The sequence below is a fragment of the Euprymna scolopes genome, chromosome 17 (genome assembly GCF_053919585.1).
Source record: "Euprymna scolopes isolate OS-2025 chromosome 17, ASM5391958v1, whole genome shotgun sequence".
In the NCBI taxonomy this organism is placed as follows: domain Eukaryota; kingdom Metazoa; phylum Mollusca; class Cephalopoda; order Sepiida; family Sepiolidae; genus Euprymna; species Euprymna scolopes.
In genome coordinates, this window is record NC_136498.1 from 111,182,822 (window position 1) to 111,202,821 (window position 20,000).

At 35.2% G+C, this 20,000-nt stretch overlaps 1 protein-coding gene across 3 annotated transcripts in view; it reads right to left on the reverse strand.

Moving 5' to 3' along the window:
• LOC145296883 (uncharacterized) overlaps positions 1-20,000 on the reverse strand; it is a 155,270-nt gene that overhangs the window by 49,055 nt on the left and 86,215 nt on the right. For all 3 annotated transcript variants that reach the window (XM_080143028.1, XM_080143027.1, XM_080143029.1), the window contains 4 exons: positions 19,908-20,000; positions 16,343-16,491; positions 7,507-7,651; positions 5,790-5,933 (listed from right to left, as the gene is read on the reverse strand). The exon at positions 19,908-20,000 is cut by the window's right edge and continues 106 nt beyond it. In XM_080143028.1, the coding sequence (XP_079999154.1) occupies positions 5,790-5,933; positions 7,507-7,651; positions 16,343-16,491; positions 19,908-20,000 (531 nt within the window). The remainder of the gene's footprint in view (positions 1-5,789; positions 5,934-7,506; positions 7,652-16,342; positions 16,492-19,907) is intronic.

Below are 20,000 nucleotides of genomic sequence, written 5' to 3' on the forward strand. Positions count from 1 at the left end.
TGAAAGAGAAGAAATTACACATTAAAAAAATCTAATGCATGAAAGTATATTTTTGGGGGACTGGATTTTCAAACTTTGTTATCAATAGCTTCATTTCTACAAACTAAGATACTTAAATCTGATTTTCTAATATGATAGGCAAAATTATACTTCCAGTTGTTTTACTGATTTTTATATTAAATCCAAATAAAATTCCATTTTGACAGAGAAAATATTTTTATTGCACCCAAGTCAGAAGTTGCTTTCATTTTGATACAACCATAACTACAATGAGGATCTCCATTATTTTTGTCAAAATTGAAAATATTCTCAAATTTTTGCCAGATATAGGCAAATAGCCCCACTGCCTTGTGGATGCCTTGGGGAAGGCAAAAGCTAAAGGAGTAAACACTGAAAAAAAAAATCCGGTCTTGAGTTCCGATAGCACTGCAACACCTTTCCAGCAATTCCTGCAGCTGCATTGGCTCTGGCTGTATTAGCATGTCTTTCCATTGAGCTTTGATTGCAATGCTGAGAGGGAGACCCTAGTAACTAGGAATACCTAGGTTTCCTTATCAACAACCCAAGCCTGTATCTGGAGAGTCAACTCAAGCTCCAACTTTTTAGCCACAGTAGATGCTGCAGTGCATCAGACTAGATACTGAACGCCATTGTCTCATTCAACAAAAGGATGCCATCAAATACTTAAGTCACTCCGCAGAAAATGGCAGCCATCTTGAATTTCGACTGCAGGATTAACTAATCTTAAATTATGACTGCTAAATGCTATAAATCAAATATATTTAATCTTTCTATACTTACTAGCGACATTTATTCAGCATTGCCCTGGCTGTGCTTAATTTTCTGGTACTTATCCAATTTGCAACCCAATCTCAGGTAACTTCTAAATAGAAAGTCATTCTTAACATGGGGACGGATGTATGCCATGCTTTAAATTAATCGCCCTTACTTCTGCATCTTTGAACTGCTTATATAAGCTGCTGGAAGATGTCGAAGTAAGATTGTAGGAGATTGGGTTGTAAAATGTAAAACTACCAATTTTCTTTATAATTTAACTAAAAATTTCATTGAGATTATCTTTCAATTCATCTCTCATATTAGTCTAATAGTGTTGAATGAACAGATACACATAGCAACATAAATATATTTTGCCACATAAAATCATGCATACATATGTGTATAGGGAATTTACTTCATACATACACAAAAACATATCAGGTTTCTAAATTTTTGAGATGCGGGTTAATAATTTGGATTATTATGATTATTCGGACTACTGTTCTCACCTGAAGGGTTACTTGCACAACATTTTGGTGATGTAACCTCTGACCTTCTTCAGGTGTATCCTATCAAGTTCCAGAATCTTTCTGTCCAATTCGGGGAATCTGCGCATGATATAATGCATAAAGCACTAGGTAAAATTCAGCTTTAAGCGAGACTCCTCTGGAGGTTGATGGTTCAATCCTCAAAGAATATAACTGTGAATTACTTAAGACTTCTACCCAGTCATGGCTGACGGAATGAAGGCATGCTATTCCCGTAGATTAAATACAGGGTTCCGTTCAAATTCCATGCAGATTCCTGAGTGTGACAGAAAGATTTTGAAGTTCAACAAGTACACCTGAAGAAGATTGGAAGTTATATTGGCTGAAATATTGTGCAAATACAGGATGGAACAATAAAATTGTTGCCCTAGAAAAGACAATATGATTCCATTTCTATGTGATGAAAACCGGTTTCTTTCCTTTTTTTTTGTGGAAGACCATCTTCTAGTTGGCCACTTATGTACAAATTCGACGAGCAATACAAGACTTTTACCATGTCTGAAAGCGACACAATGTTCAACGAACGAGATCAGAGATGCGCCACTGTACAACTCATGCTCTCTACTGATCCAAGTTATGACAACAGGACCATTGCCAGCACCCTCAAAATACATTGCTGGATTGCCACGAACAACAGGGATGTGCGCAGCATGATCAAAATAAAGTTTCCAACCACGGTTATAATCTTTAGTGTGGTTTCAAGTGAGAGCCATATCATGCAACCTCACATCTTCAAAGTTGGCTTGAAAGTCAACACCAAAGTGTACCTAGATGAGTTGAAGATTTTGGTGATCCTCTCGTGCAATCACGTGGTCACTGGCAGTGGAAGCAGAACCTGGTGCCAGCCCACAAATCCAAAGAGACCCAGGCTTGACTTCAGGAGTGCTACGACTTTTACCCTTCTCTCACTGGCCCTCCCTCCATCCGCAACCTGAACCCACTGAACTACTGCGTTTGGTCATACATAGAGAACATCACCAACATGACCTTCCACAACACCAAAGCTAGTCTGATCGCCACCATCTGCCAAGTATTCGCCGAGCTCTCACCAGCATTTGTGGAAAAGGCATGCTACCAGTTCCAGACCCGTGTCAAGATGGTGATTGAGGCTGAAAGCAGCTACATTAAATAGATGTCAGCTCAAATACATGATCAAGTTACCTGAATTCATTTTTTTAATAAAAGTTTCAAAATAAAGCTGTTGCGTTGTTTTCTTTAGAGTGACATTTATCATTCCACCCTGTATATATCTTTTGTTGCGATAATCATTTGTTTTTATCCGTTTCTCTTGAATTAATTTTATTCACCTCCTTCCACCGTTTCTGTTATTAATCAAGTTATATGAATTGATTTTTTTCAATAAAATTCTTAAAATAAAGCTGTAGTGTTGTTTTCTTTAGGGCAACACTTTTATCGTTCCACTCTGAAATATTCAACCTGAGAAGATGTTGTGGGGGAATCACCCTCCAAATGGACTGTTCTATCCATTATATAAACCATAGACCTTTTGATCCCAGGTGTGGATTAAACACCAGAGCGACCCTCGCCTGCTCGGTGACATTTACTACTCTTTTCACTTGTAACCTTTTTACGTTGTTGTTCCAGTAATACATTGTTTAAACTCTATACCGTTGTTATGTTTTCTTTGTGGCTTATTGCAAGCCATAACAGAAGATGAAGAAGCCCCAAAAATACAAAAACATATCATTGAAATAAAAATTGTGAGAAAATACCACACTCTCGTGTCTGCTATCGGAAATTTGTCAATGTTTGTTGGGTTTGTGAAGATTATAACTCTTGTCTCTTGAACCATATGTGAAGAGTTGCCTCCCTTGTGTGGGTTTAGGTGACATGTCTTTTAAGGTGTTAAGTAACTTGGAGTTATCTTCTCTTGATCTGTATATAAAATGACAGACTGTGTGTCATTTGCTCTCTTTGTGTCAAGATGTAAATAAAAGCAGATGTAGCTCTCTTCTCTGTCTTTGTGTAAAACTAAAAACACATTACATGTTAATTGATTTATCTTTTGTCAACCGTTGATATAATTTCCAATATGAATTTTGTTTGAAACAATCAAGGTATGTTTTTTATTTAATTCATAATCAACTATCAAAGGTTATTGATTTACTAATTAATTAACCTACATCTGCTACATAACTTTGGTTCCCAACTTAACAACATCTTTTATGATTCAGCCAGTTATCATTTTGCTTGCATTATAAACAATACTAATACTTCAGTCAACTGCTGCTGATGTTCACTTACGTCCTTTAGTATTTCACACAAAGGAATGGCTATTTGTGTGTATATAGATATTGAAACTGTTTTATTTCTTGAAAACACAGCAAAGGTGTTTTCATAAAAATAAAAAGGTGCAATTGTTTCAGCTCAGATCAATGTGCAGTATCTGTTCAGTCCTCAGTAATATATATAGAGAAATCCTCCAAGGCCAAACTCCAATCTATGGTTTCCCATTGACAAACTTTCATAAAAAAGCATTCGACTAGCTACAACCACTATAAACGATTTCTCTCACTTTCTATTTGTGCCTAAATCTAAACGCAGATTCCATGAACAAAGCTTGTTTCCCAGAACTACTTGTTCCTGAAAGACTGTTCTGCTGCCCTGCTCCCCAGTTGAATACAAAATGGTAGCCTTCAAATCTAATGTAAACAAATTCTACCCAATTTACATCACTAACGTTTACTACACTACCACCTTACATTCATTAACCTTTATCCTCGAGTCGCCTCCGGGCCTTAATGATGATACCCAAGTAAAAAAAAAAAAAATGAGGAAAGGCAATTTTTATTGATAATTATTACCAACTATGAACATTCTTATGGCATTCAGGAGTAACCATACACGACATATCACATCCAGCTTCACGAGAAGACAGGTAAGCAACAATGCAACAATTCTGAAGCCAGTTGATAGAAATAAAAGCAGAAAGTTTGTTCTGAATTTTAGAGAGTCAGAAAAAAAAAAAAAACACATCTTATATTTTTTGTTTTTTATTTTTGGAATCCTTTGAGATGAGGCTTCATAATTTGAGTATTCTTTTATTTTGTGGACTGTTATCCTCATCTTCATAGATGTTTTTGTTTCGCCATGTTTCAGCCAACTCATCCTTTGGCCTTCTTCAGGTGATTAACCCTGATGGAATAGGAATGCTGAGTCTTGGAACTTATCCCTGGTAATTATTGCCTTCCATAATTGTTGTCTCACCACATTTTTGGCCAACTAATCCTTTTGGGGATCATGGCGCAGTGGATAGAGCCATTGGTTTCTACGGTTTCAGGTAAGCAGTGATTTCAATCCTACCCAAGCAGACTAAAGAATTAGTTGGTCAAAGGCCTCTGGGCTTGATCTTCACTTCTGATCTGAAACGGAACACGTATATTAAATCCATTGCCAAAGTCACTGGAAAAATGGTGGGATTCTTCTACCATTCCAGAAGATATCTCACTCCTGATGCAATTCTTTACTTATATAAATGCCAGGTTCGGCCAACGATGGAGTACTGTTGCCACATCTGGGCAGGAGCTGCTAAAAGCAGCTTATCCTGCCTTGACAGAGTTCAAAATAAACTTTGTAGCTTAGTGGGGGATGCCCTTTTCTCTGCCCTGCAACCTCTTTCCCACAAAAGAGACGTAGCGAGCCTGTCCCTGCTTTATCGTTATTTTCATGGCTCATCTGAACTTCAATCTATGGTCCCCCCTCACCAGACTTTCATGAAAAACACTCGTCTAGCCAGAACAACTATCAACAATTTCCCACACTATCTATCTGTGCCTACACCTAAACGTAGATTCCATGAACAGGGCTTCTTTCTTAGAACTGCTTGCTTGTGGAACTCTATTCCTTTTGACTGCTTTCCAGCTGACTACAATCTGATTATCTTCAAGTCCAACATGAACAAGTTCTTATTGAAACGTCCCCGTAAGTAATCCAAGTTATAAAATGCCCACTAATGTTTACTGCGCTAAAATCACAATGACTAATGTATACCCATTAACCCTTATCCTCGAGTGGCCTCTGGGCCTTTATAAGTGGTGATCCCCATGTAAAAAAAAAACAAAAAAACTAAAGAATTAGTTGGCCAATCAAAAACGTGGTGAGACAACAACTATGGAAGGCAGTAATTACTGGGGATACAGTTACAAGACTCAGTATTCCTATCCTGTTACGGTTAATCACCCGAAGAAGACCAGAGGATGAGTTGATCAAAACATGGTGAAGATGAGGATAACAGTTCGCAAACAAAAAAAAAAAGAATGAATGCAAAAACCATTTCTGTATAGCTATGTTGTTTTAAAATTAACTAATGGTATGAAATATTCCATCAGGTCTGATTTGACCTGAGGTCAGTAATTTGGTGACCCCTGATTTCATTTCTTGCCAAAGGCTGCAAACAAAAAAAATCTGTCATTATCTGTGTAGCGTTATTTTGACAACACTTACCATTCGCGCAATTTATTTTTTCTGCATAAAGAACCTGGAACAAAATTGGTCTTCCATTTAAATTTGAGCATTTGTAGGGGGGCCACAACAAAGTTATTCGGGTTGCGTTTCTTTCACTTATAATTGCTTTTTGAGGAGTTCGAGCTAAAAAGAGAAAACGAGAAATATTTTTTTTAATTTTCATTCACATGTACTAGATTTTAAGATGTGGGAAAGAAAGATTAGTTTTCAGTTGTTGATATCCAATTAGAGATGAGTTACTTCCCCTTGAATTAAGATAAAGAAAGTAGAGACTATTTAAGGCGGACATTACTGACTGACCAGAATCTATTATAATAAAATCATATTCTTGTCAGTTTGTTCACAATTTAATTAATATGTACAAAATCTACATTGTTTCACAAATTAATTTTCATACTGAAAATGGACTTATATACACTTTAATTCTGATATGAGATGTATGTACATTTGGGTAGAGCACTGTCGTAAATAATCTCATTCGCTACTTAATTGGCTGAAAAATGCGAGGTTCCCTATTTGTTTATAAATAAGCGGTTTTAGCACTATAAAAGTGGTGGACGAATGTTTGTTTAAAATAGACATTTGGCAAGGTTATTTGCAGGTGTCAGTCCCATGGGTCAATCGGTAGAACTGCTGACTATCAATGTGATGGTTCTAGGTTCAATCCTCAGCTTAGGAGAGGTGCTAGTCTAGCGGCACTGATGAGTTGTGATACAACGAAACAGGACTGCATGTTGATGACTACAAATACATATATACATACATATATATATATATATATATATATATATATGTTTAAATGCATGTATGTCTGCCTAAAACTTTTGACAGAGGCGACAGATTTTTACGAGATCGGTAATGTTTTGAAGCTCGACTCTTCGGACAACAAATATCGAAAAATTGCCTAAAAACACTAGTTTCTTCACCTTCAACTGGGCACTGTTCTACAAGGTGGGGGTCGCTTTCTTCGCCGATATTTTCGAAAGTCATCCCCTCTTTTTGATTGACTAGCCTTGATTTAAACCTTCGTTACTTCCAGTTTGGCGATGGCCGCAACAGCAAAGATGTCACATTTTTTTTTTCACATTCTTTTCCTCCTTTGTGGTACAGGTTCGAGCCTGCCTGCATACTACCACTTTTTTTTTTTTTTTGCTCAATACACTTTTCCAAAAAAGTTAATAAGTTCTTATTCTCCTGATGAATCAGGGCTGAAAATACTTAAAAATTGGCATAATTATATGATTGTTCCTGCACTACGAAACAGGTGCTGTTAAGAATTGGACATTTTAACATATTGAAAGAAATGAACATTAAGATGAACAACATTCTGGAGTTTCGATCACACTTTTCTGAACTTTGTGTCACATTTCTTGCGGTTGGAGAGAAAAAATATACCTAGCAATATCAAGTGCACGCACGCACACACACACACACACACACACACACACACACACACACACACACACACACACAATAAAACCCAGCTACAGGTTAAATAGTATTCTTTTCAATGGAGAGAGAAGGGGGGGAGGGAGAGAGAGAGAGAGAGAGATGTACATAGTTGATGGAGAAAGAGGGAAGAGATAGAGAGCGATTGGAATAGATTGACCAAATAAATAAAAATATTCGTAAATTTCTACGTACTCTTCCATCTTCCAAGAAAAAGATAAAATAAAATAAAAAGCAGAAAATTTACCGATTCCGCTAGACAAAATGCATCCAGCCAACATCAATGGACTGCTTCTTTTCAAATCGCTCACAGATGCAGCAAAGTAGTTTGAGTTCACAGCTTTCAGAATTGTGAAATTTTGGTTCTTGACCGTTGACCACTTCACACTTGACTGCAAAAAAAAAAAAAAAGATAAAAAAATAACAAAGATTAAAATACATCCCCCCCTCCCGATACCTTACCCTAACCACATCATTTCCCTTAATCAGAGAGGCGGTAGCACTCTCTATATAGGGATGACCCGTACACGCCTATATACGCCTACAAAACAAAACTATCCAAATCTCAACTAAAATCAACTTATAAGTTTCAAAAAGCACATATTCTTACAGAGAAGCGTCTTACGAATCCAGCGAGTGTCAGAACGTCGGTTAAAATGTCAAAAGAGAGAAGAAAAAAAAGGGTACAAAAATGGCCAATTGTTCTTCTTTCTTCTTTCTTCTTTCTTTTGAGACGATCTATCTCGGTGTACGAACGGTCTCTGACAACAGTTCAAGCATCAATCGACTGCTCTTTACACGGAGAAGTGCAGTGACCCATCGCTTTTTAGCTAACTCCATAATTAAATAAGATTACGTGTAATAACAAGATTTAAACACTATATACCCAATGTAGACAGACCACTTCGAACACGGAACTTCTCTCAAAAGGGACAGCTCCAAATAATACACCGGATGCTCACAGACGTTCCAGTTTGCCAGTGGCCTATATTTCTTGGACGCTGAATATTTGAGGTGTACGTTAAGGTTTTTTCTTTAAACAGTAACCCACCAGCGTTAATGAAACCATGAAATCTTTATCTTAGTTGATCAAAATTGTTATAAGAGTAACCTATCAGCAAGTACGACGTCAAAAAACAATGTTATAAAAACAAATAATTCTTCAGATTTTGGACTGTAAAATATGTACAAAATGTCAATGCTGTGACCAGGATTCGAACCTAGGTTAGCATGGCCACAACGTGGGGTCCTAACCTCTAGACGATCACGGCTAACACTGACGTCTGTCGCTCTTGGCAGAAAGACACATGACTACTGTCAAACTATTGGAAAATAAGGAGGAAACTTGAAATTCTCACGCATGCGCAAAAATACACTATAGCAACCATTGTTAAATGCGGCTGAATCTCTTCGCTCGCTAAGAAAAGTAGATCAGACCAGTTCTTCTAAGAACTCACCAAACGCCAAAGGAAATGAGTTAAATTAACCGCAAAAGAAACTGCAAGAAAGTCATCTTCTAAGAACTCACTGGAAGCTGACCAAAAAGAATCAAAATCCAAGCCCTAGCCACAAAAATAACTAGATATTGTGGCTACTATACACAATCTACTAATAAAAACAAGTAAGTTTTCTAAAATAAACAACAATAAATTAACCAAGTAACCTCACACTGTCACTGATTAGGACTTCATATAAAGATAACAACTACACTATTGGTGTATATGCCGTTCCACACTTTAACTATTGGTGACGGGGCAGTATCTCAATTCTACGAGAGTTGTCTTGCTATAAGATAAGTGATATTATAGTAAGATACACATAAGTGTTATATGTTTACATTTAATAAAAAATGCCAAAGTCAGCACGTAGTAAAAAAGCTCAGAGAAATATAGACTATGAAAAAAACAAAGTCAAGGTATTATCTGAGCAAAAAGAATACTATCAGAAAAATGCTGAAATAATAAAAATTAAGTATCATGCAAATCCTGAGGCAAAGAAGGCTGCCTCACGTGCTGACTCAAAAGCACGGTATAACAGGGATCCCGAGGGGAAAAAACTGCCTCACGTGCTCTTTATAACAAAGAACCAGAAATAAAGAAGGCTGCCTCACGTGCTGACTCAAAAGCATGGTATAACAGGGATTCCGAGGGAAAAAAAGCTGCCTCATGTGCTCTTTATAACAAAGAACCAGAAAAAAAGAAGGCTGCCTCACGTGCTGACTCAAAAGCACGGTATAACAGGGATCCCAAGGGGAAAAAAGCTGCCTCATGCACAAACTATTATAAAAAGACCTAAAACCCAGCAGGAAGCGACCTGCTACTAATGGAGGCGGCAATGAGTCGCCTCCTAAAAAAGACAATACTATCATGAATGTAAGTTTAAAAATAAGACTGTAAGTAAAAATACTAATTAACAAGAATAAAAAAGCATTGGAAATGCAAAAGGATATAGGGATGGTATGCCAAAAAGTATACAAACAAGATAGCTATGAATGGCTAGGCACATGGAAATAGAATTGCATCCAAAGTATAGTCCTATAGCTTTTCTCCAATCTTCATTCCGTGCCATCATTACGGTTGTAAAAAGCTATAGGGCTATACTTTGGATGCAATTCTATTTCCATGTGCCTAGCCATTCATAGCTATCTTGTTTGTATACTTTTTGGCATACCATCCCTATATCCTTTTGCATTTCCAATGCTTTTTTATTCTTGTAATATATTTATTCATGCTTGTACATGGATTATCACTTTCTACATCTTTTTTAAATAAAATGCAATCACCCCCCCCCTCCCCCAATAAATGAAAATTAACTTATGTTTACTAAGATTAACAAACTGCCAACTTTTACTCATTTTGAAATGAATTGTTTCAAGACCGAATTCTGTTGTCCTGTTTTAAATATCTATCCGGTACTTGTGTGCAGAATTTGAACCAGACATAACTAACTGGTTGCTCGACTTTGCTTGGAATATGACGTCAACTGTCGGCTTTCATTGAGCGTTGCCGATTATCAAAGCGTAACACTGCTACTCAAGGAAAATACTGAAGAAAACATTTAAATATGATAAAATCAACAGAAAAAAAAAAAAAAAAAAAAATATTTATATATATATATATATATATATATAATAAAAACAAAAAAGAAACAACAACCTATCGTAACAATTTCTAACGTAAACTACCAGAACATACTGAAGAAAACATTTAAATATAATAAAATCACCAGAAATATATATATATCTTCAGAATGTGAGAGATTATACAATTATTTCCACAGCCAAACAACGTTGCAGCTCACAAGAACCATGACAGCCAAAAAACCGGAAACCCAAGACTCGAGTTTTTCCCTTGTTTGGGCTTATCAGTTGGACACATCCAAACTTGGGATTCGAAACCCAAGCCTCTTGCATGCAAGGTAAGGACTCTACCAATTGAGCAAACTGCCACACACACAAGAAACTAACACAGATCAAGCAAACCACAGCGAAAATCGACTGTCTGTAATGATGAGCCCAAATGAGAGCGAAACTCGAGTCTTTGGCTTCCGGTTTGTTAGCTGCCATGGCTCTTGTGAGCTGCGACGTTGTCTGGCTGTGGAAATAATCATATATATATATATATATATATATATATATATATATATATATAATGAAAATAAAAAAGAAACAATGACCTAACGTAACAATTTCTATTTTATTCTTGTAACAAATTTGTTTTAACTGAAAAAAATAAAAATGTATTTCTTTTTTCAATCATTTTTTTTTTTTTTTGGTTGAACAAAATTAATTAGTAAAGATAACCAATTTTTTTTGTGATTTTCATATTTTTTTTACAAAAAACATTTTATGTGTTTTTTTGTATTATTTTATTTTTGTTACTTTTTCTTTTTCTTTTTTTCTTTTCATGAACATTTTTTTTCTGTAGGGTGGGGCTGCACAACTGTTTTTTTTTTTTTTTTTAAATTAAATTGAATTAAGACAGTCTGGATATTCCCTTAGGATTAGGTAGACTTTTCTAGAGAAACAGCGGATATGGAAGAAACTTCGCCAACTGAATAGCTTTCCGATATATAAAGACTAAAGCATCATTATCAAATTTCTGTCTCCACTATAAGTTTTCTAGCAGTCTGACATGAACATGGTCCCCAGCAGAATATACTCATTTAAAACAGGAAGGGGGGTTTCAGCATTCCTATTTGAGACCATGATGAGGAAACCGCCTTTTGCAGCGTCATAGCCTCCGAACACCCAGAGCAGCTTGAGAAGTCAACAGACTTTGTGTTTGCGACAATTAAATAATGACATATCAATTTCGACAGTATGCCCCACGCCACCAATCAGAAACTATTGATCCAAGATGGAGATATTCATCTCGTATAAAGTTGTTAGGAACGACCGTTTGATGGTGTGTTGATTTATTGATTTTTTTCTTCCAATATTTTCCCCAAAGATCGTCTACTCCTTTGCCATGCATTGATTGGCTGATCGGCATCTTACGTCAGATTAGTCAAACTTGAGTGTATGACATCATGTTCTGAGCAAAGTCGAGCGGACAGTTAGTTCCTATTTACAATGCCTCCCCACGGGACGGAGTTAGACACCAGGGTCGTTTTTTAACGTGGAAAAAAGGAACAAAAATAAAAATTGTCTCAGTCGTCAAGGATTTCTTCTCCACTGATAGAGAACAAGAAACTGAATTTCAGCATCTGAAGAACAGATACTACACTTTGAGATATTAAATCTTTTATTCATGTTAAAAAATACAGTCAAAATCAACGATGAACAAAAAACTTAGGCACATGGCCAACTCAAAAGGGGGGATTTTGGGGGTCGTTGGTCATCCTTGTCACTCCAGAACTAAACAAAGTCAAAAGTTTCTCCCAGCTAGTATCTTCTTTCACCATAATACCGCATTCACCCTTTCATAATATTTGGGGACGTCCTACTTAACTCCCAATTTTTAAAACATTTTTTATTGACGTGTAAAAACAAAAAAGATAACAACAAAATAAGGCCAAGTTATGTCTCGTTCAAATTCTGCACAAGTACCATCTATCCTTACTGTTCTTTCTATTTCGATATGATTTTAATAAAGATCAAGATGAAGGTGTACTGAGCCAGCATGCTCAGCACGTTGCTCTATGGCAGTGAATCATGGGCTCTCTACTCCTATCAAAAGAACAGACTCAATCCCCTGCTAATAGTGATGGGACGATTCCAATATTTTTGCCGATTCCGATACAATTCCTGATTCCGATACAATTATCGATTCTGATTTTTTTATAAATCTCTTAATATTTAACAATATAGTTGTATTTTTTTTCTCTGATTACCGTAAAAACACACATGTTAAATCTGCAAATATTTTCCTAAAGGTAAAAATATACTTGTAGGGGATGATTTATCGATTTTAGATTCACTGGTCGTTTAAAATCAATAAATATTTATTATTTTATCATTATTACTAGCAATGGGAGATTTTGCTTTAAACAAAATCAAATAAAAAAAAAAAAATTAAAAGAATCGTTTTGGCATCGGAAAATCGGTACAACTTTTTCCGATTCTGATACCGATTCAGATACCGATACTCTCAAATATTCCGATTTTTCCGATTATCGATTTCGATTAATTGTCCCAACACTACTTTCTACATGTGCAACCTCAGGAGACTATCATTAACAGATATTCTTTATGGCGAGCTTGTAACTGGCTGAAAACCACAGCTGTTGGAGAAGAACTGTAAAGGTATACACAAAGAGGAGTGTGGGGGGGGGGAGTGCACAGACGGCGGAGGAATCCAATAGAGCTCTTGCTATCGCATTATATATAATTTTCTAGTTTGTACTTTCTCGCAGGGAAAGTTTTTTATATGAAAACTTTCACATTTGTATGATGATGTCCTGTATTTTTTTTTTTTTTTTTTTTTTTTTAGATGGAAATCGCTCCATACAAGGCATGAAACCACTTGATGTAAGAAGCTAACAAGAATGAAAGATAAGTATCACAAAGACAGGAGATGCCTGATGACTTTAGTCTTAAAAAGGCTATCGGTAGGAGGAAAACAGTCAGCAGAAAGAGAGTTTTTGGAAAGAAGGAACCATAGTTATATAAAAAGATAAAAATAACGTCTTTTTTAGATTATGACTGTATATTTGCGCATGTGTAGAATTCATTTTTGAATCGGTTCTATTTTTTTTCAATTTTGACCCATAAGCAGCTATTTTCCTGGCTAAAAACTTAATTGAATTTGTTCTACAGGTTGAAATTCCTAATAAAGTCTGTAGAACAACAAATATGGCAGAAAAGATAGTCACTGTTTAGTCACACATACAGACTGCAACTTTATATGCTTACGGAAACACGTTTGAATTTATTTAATTAGTTGGATTTAGCAGGTGCTCGTTTTAATGAGTTAATGAGGTCAGTTTGACTGCGGGATTTCATTTACTGCTGAACGCTTTTTTCCTCGCCCCAAGATGTTATAGGAAAAAGACTAACCCACATGCGGCGAGCGACAAATATTGAATATTTATCTTCCCGAAATTGAGCAAATTAAATAGACAGGCGAGCTTCGTTGTTAAGTGTGAGATATTACGATTTGTATATGATATAAAAAGTTTTAAAAAGTTGTGAACCGACCGACCGCTTCTTTGAAAGAAGCCTTTTGTAGACACACAGAAAAAGCGAACACACATACATACATACATTTTCGCTTTTATATATATATATATATATATATATATACATATATAAAACCGGACGTTTCCCTAGATTAAATGAGAACTAACAAATAGAAAGTCATATTATAATTAGGTATCAAAATACACATTGAAGGAAACCACTAGACCAACATGTCAAACGAACTGGAACAAAGGAAGCAGGAACATATTAGATAATTCTGAAGAATGCATAAAAACAACTGAGATTAGCAACAGCACACCTGTGAAGGTGAGGTTGCAGAGGAGAAGAAAGGGGGGGTAATACAATCACATATACATTTCTGTGTCTTATTAAGAACTATCAAATAGGAGAGATTAACCAGTTCAAATATGACAATAGTACTCCATACATGGCCTGATAGTAGATTTGTACAGAGAGAAGAGAATAGCTTCAAGTGTTTAGAGCTATAGAGTGAATTGACTAAAGAGTATGGATCTGATACATGTAAAAATTTAAATCTGTGATCATTTAAACTACTATGTTAATCTTGATTATTTTCACAGCAGTTCGACCGATTAACCTCCCATCTTCAACAGATGCGTCTTTTCCAATTTAGAAACTTAATCAAATTAAGCTATTTAATCCACAAGGGTAGATTATTCCTGTTTTGTTGGCCAGGAGCAGGTGGAAACATTAATTCATTTTTTTTAATGGGAATCACTCCAGACAAGACGTGAAGCCACTTGATGTAAAGAACTAACAAGAACGAAAGACAGGATATGCTTATTGGTCTTATGAAAAGACTAAAGCTATAGGTACAAGGAAAAGATCAGACAATTCTGAAGAACACATACCACAATAGTATTTATAGAAAAGACTGAGACTAGCAACATCACATACAGTAGAACCCCAGGATACAGTGGCCCTAGGATACGTTTTTTTCAGTTATGATGTGGAATATGTTGTTTTTCAAGCCTCTGGTTACAGTATTTGCCCCGCCTTACGGTGTTATTTATAATGTTAGTTGATTATATACATGTGTATTATATACTGTACTGTTATTAATTTTTAATGCCGTATCCCATTATTGTATGTAAGAGTGAGGTTGCAGAGAAGAATAAATGGTGGAGCCAATCAAATTATAAATATGTTTTTGCAATTTATCAAGAACCTTCAAATGGGTCAGATTCAACAGTTCAAATATGACAACAGTTCTCCATACGTGGTCTGAGAGAATAGCCTCAAGTGTTTAGACCTATAGAGAGAATCGACTTTATGAGAAGCGGAAAGAGCAATGGATCTAATATATGTACTCCATTAAAGAAAAAAAAAAAAAAAAAGATTTGATGAGAAAGAAAGACCAAGAAGTTTCAGTGTCGATTTTTCTCAGGAGCAGAGCCATCCATGAAAATCTCAGAAAGAAAAGGGACACACAATTATTTTGCTTTTCGTAGTTAATCACGTCACATGCCACAATAGTATTTATAGAAAAGATTGAGGCTAGCAACATCACATATGTGAGAGAGCTTGTAGAGAACAAGACAGGGTGGAGGCAATCAAATAACAAATATGTTTCTATGCCTGATTAAGCACCGTTAAATGAGACACAAATTCAGTTTAAAAATGACAACAGTACTCCATACTGATAGTAGATTTGTAAAGAAAGAGAATAGTTTCATATGTGAGAGAACTAATTTTACAAGAATCAGAAAGAGCAATGGATCTAATTGTGACTGACTTTATTTATTTTAAAATGTTTTTAACGTCTGTCAGAGTGATCTAATCATTATATGATGATCTGTGCATATATATATATATATATATATATATATATATATATGATTAGTTTTTTTGGAAAAAGAAATCCAGCAGAGTGCTCAATTAAAAGGAAAATCCGAAATGTAAGAGCGTATTTATATTTTGTGTACAGAAAGTTGTTAGATGAGACAAATCATTAGTACCGTCGGTTTCAAGCCCGATAATAAGGCCCGTTTAAGGTATCCTTATGAAGCTCTCTTCAGCCAATATTCGAATAACAACTTTCTGTACACAATATATATATATATATATATATATATATATATATATATATATATATATATATATGTTTTTTAACTAATCATATTATTGTAGGGTGTGAATCAGAAATAACTAGGCAGTCAAAAACATGGTTTTAAAATAACAAAAATTTATTGATATAATAAATAATTATATTCTTTAAATTTAAAAAATATTTTGACTGCCCTGATATTTCTAATTCACCCTGTCTGTCATAAAAAGGTTTGTGACTGACTCTATGAGAATCTAACATGGATCTAACATATGAAGTGCAAGAAAAATTTGACGAGAAAGAAAAACCAAGAAGTTTTAGAGTCAATTTATCATCGAGAGGTTTGTTAAGATTTGTAAAGCAAGTACTTACGTTACACCATAAAACGGAACCTGAACTATCTCCTAAACAAGACATCACAGTGACCGTCGGATTTTTCAGGTGTTGTTGAAGGATCCATGAAATATTAACATGTGTACTGTTCAGTTGGACAACCATGAAATCTTTCAGCTTCTCTAAACCTGAAAATCAAACAGTTGCATGTTTTTGTCAAGAATATCATTTATATGGTCAAAAGTAAAAAAAACAAAAAACTCAATGTTGCAAGACAAAATGTCCTTTTGTGTTTGCATTAATTTTTTTTTTCTTCAATCGCAGTTCTCAGAAATCAAGAGGCCCCTTCTCTATGAGATACATAAACATTCAAATGCTCCATTGAAGTTCTTTATATATTTTTACAAATGTAAAAATACTCTTGTTGAGTATAATCTATAGAATTTAGTTTTACTCATAGTGTAAAATCAATAAATATTTATTAATTCATCATTAAAATCAATAAATATAATTGATGTGGAACACTAAGTTTTAAACAAAAACAAACAAAAAGAAAAAAAAATGTTTTTTTGACATTGGAAAATAGATGCACACTTTTCTGATTCCGATACCCCAGAAGTTCTGATTTTTTTTCAGGTCTTGATTCTGATATAATCCCAACACTAGTTTTTTAAGCAATATTGAAGCAAGATTAAAACCTTGATTTGGAAATAAGGCGATAAATGGATTAAAAACTGAATTAAGTAATAAGCTGACATTGTACGAGGGTGTTCAAAAAAAAAAAAAAGAAAAACGAAATAAGGCGATAATGAACCGGAAACTGGATAAAAAAATAAGCTATTGCATAACATATATTGATATCCTGTGTGTGGTAGACTGAGGGAGACGTGACATGGTTTGATTACAGACGTCAGACATCTCATCATGTTGCTCATCCCAAGGTTCAGGACAATTGCAGGATCCTTTATCAGGTTGTTACATAAGTCCCTGCAGTTTCATAAAAATTTTTTTGTTCTAAAACATGTTTTGGTATTTGGAAAAGTGTTATATATGATTAGAAAGCACATATTCTGTTCTACAAGATAATGGTCATCGTTTTTTGCTCATATAATTTTTTCTTGTTTTTTAGAACCGTCAAATGGATTGTCAAGTAGATAAAAAAATCACATTTTCGACACCTCCTTTTCACCTTTATCCGATGTCAAAAAGCGAGTGAAGTGACCAAGCATATTTGTGGATATATGTGGAGAAAACACTATAGCTGAGAGAACTGTTCAAGATTGGTTTACCAGATTCAAACACAGTAATTTTGACCTCATTCCGGAAGACCAATCAAGAGAGATGAAGATCAACTCAGGGTTCTTTTAAAGGAAGATGGTCATCAGACATGCAGAGAATTGGGTGAAAAGATGAGCTGTAATTTTGCGACAATTTAATGCCATCTTCAGTCGATGGGATTCACACAAAAACTTGGAGCTTGGGTCCCACACGAACTTACTTTTGCTCTTAAAATTCTTTGATTTTCTTAAAAAAAAATGGCAGAAACTTATGCAACAATCTAATACTAAAATTTGATCAAAAAATGATGTAATAATAAACTAAAAAACTAAACTGAATTGACCGTAGAATTGCAACATCTAAAGAAGATCTCCAGAAACTTCTAGAAATAAATGGTTGGTTGTTTTTGTTTTACGGCATATCAACCTTTTTCAGGTTATTTAATGCCGAATCTAGTAATTTTGAGGAACGATTTTTAATGGAGTATATTTTTTTTTACGTCAGATTCTATTTAACCCATAGTTGGGATCCTAACAGATACTACCACTACGGGTCAGAGTGGACCTGGGAGTAATGGCAATTAAAGGGTGGCTCCACACTCCCCAAAGCCCGCAAGGTGGAGCCTCACCATCGGATATAGTTATAGGTCATATCCAGGCCCGTTTTGGTCTGTCTTGCTACATGGTTGCGAAAGCTGGATTATCTGCCCCAAAATGCAGAAACGCATTAATAGCGCAGAAATTTGGTTAGGGGTTGTTTGGATAGATCATATTTCTGATGAGGAAATATGGACTAGATCTGGATGCACTAAAGAAATGCTGATGGAAACTATTGTGAAAAGAAAAATTATTTTCTTAGACCATATTTACTGTCAAAAAGGCATAGAACATCTAGTTTTGTTTCGTAGAATGCCAGGATCAAAAAAGCAAGGTCAACCAAGATGCACTTTGATGGACAACTTGATCGATTGGACGGGATTATCATCAAAAGTTGAGCTGTTTTAGGCAATGGACAGCCGTTTGCATTGGCGAGCCGTGGTCGGCAACCCTGTTAAATGGCAGGGCCACCGCTGATGATAAACAAAAGGGAAATTTCAGTTTCTTTGGAATATTCATAAGGTTTGTAGGGGACATAATATTGTCACAAATTCCCATTTGAAAATTCAAATATTTCAGATTTGCATTAAATTTGATCCATTGTCATCAGATACCAATTTAGCAAGGAATATAAAATTAAATGTAAAAATGACAAAATCAATCCTTTTTGATTAAACATCCTTGCAAAGAATGCTGTCCAAGAGTTCGTTTCCTGTGGACTCCGAAACAGTTAGGCCGATTAAAAAAAAAAATTTCCACACAAATGTACTTTATGTATCTGGGAGTGTTCTTAGATAGGTTTAAAAAAATGGATTAAGAAATTAACAATATTAGATGAGAAACTTGATTTGGAAATAAGGTTATTGTGGATTAAGAAATAGGCTATTGTATAACACGTTTGGAAAAGCTAGGCACTAGCGAGTGTGGTAGACTGCGGAAAAACGTAACATGGTTCGATTGTAGACGTCAGACATTGCGTGATGTTGCTCATCCCAAAGTCCAGGAAAATCACAGAATCCTAAATATCAAAACTGGATGAAGAAGTAGAAGTTGCAAATTAGGACAAAACTGACATAATCGCATATAAGCAATTATTCTATAACAGAGAAGATGGTGGATTCTAGGTAGAAGAAAGTTTAAAAGAGAGACAAACAGGACACAATTACACTGACAGACTCACAAATAAAATAATTAAATAATTCAAAAAACACAAACTCAAACAGATTAAGAAATAAGCAATAGCAGATGAGAACTTGATTTGGAAATAAGGTGATTATGAATTAACAACTGGGTTAAGAAATAAGTTATTGTATAACGCGTTTGGAAAAGTTAGGCACTAGCAAGTGTGGTAGACTGAAGAAAACGTAACATGGTTCAATTGTAGACGTCAGACATTGCGTGATGTTGCTCATCAAAACTGGATGAAGAAGTAGAAGGAAAAAAACCCTCTCCACTTAAATCCATAACATCATCTACAAGAAATCCATTATGTAACATTATCTTTTGACTAAATGTGATTGGGGTTAGGGTTAGGGTTAGGGTTAGATGACTGTTGACTCTTCAAGAGCGTTCATATTCCCTTAGAAAATAATTATTTTTAATTTTGTCATGCATCTGTTCTATAGTGATATATCGGCGACTGGGTTAGAATCTCTTGGATTAGATCAGTGTAAAGAAGACAGGGTGAAAAATTAAAAGATCCACAATTAAATGGATCCAATATTTCTTACCTTGAGATGGAATGTGGATCACAGTTGGTGGTGAATAAAGAGAATTCTTTGTCTTTGCTTGGATCTCAAACCAAAGATCCGTATTTTTCGGCT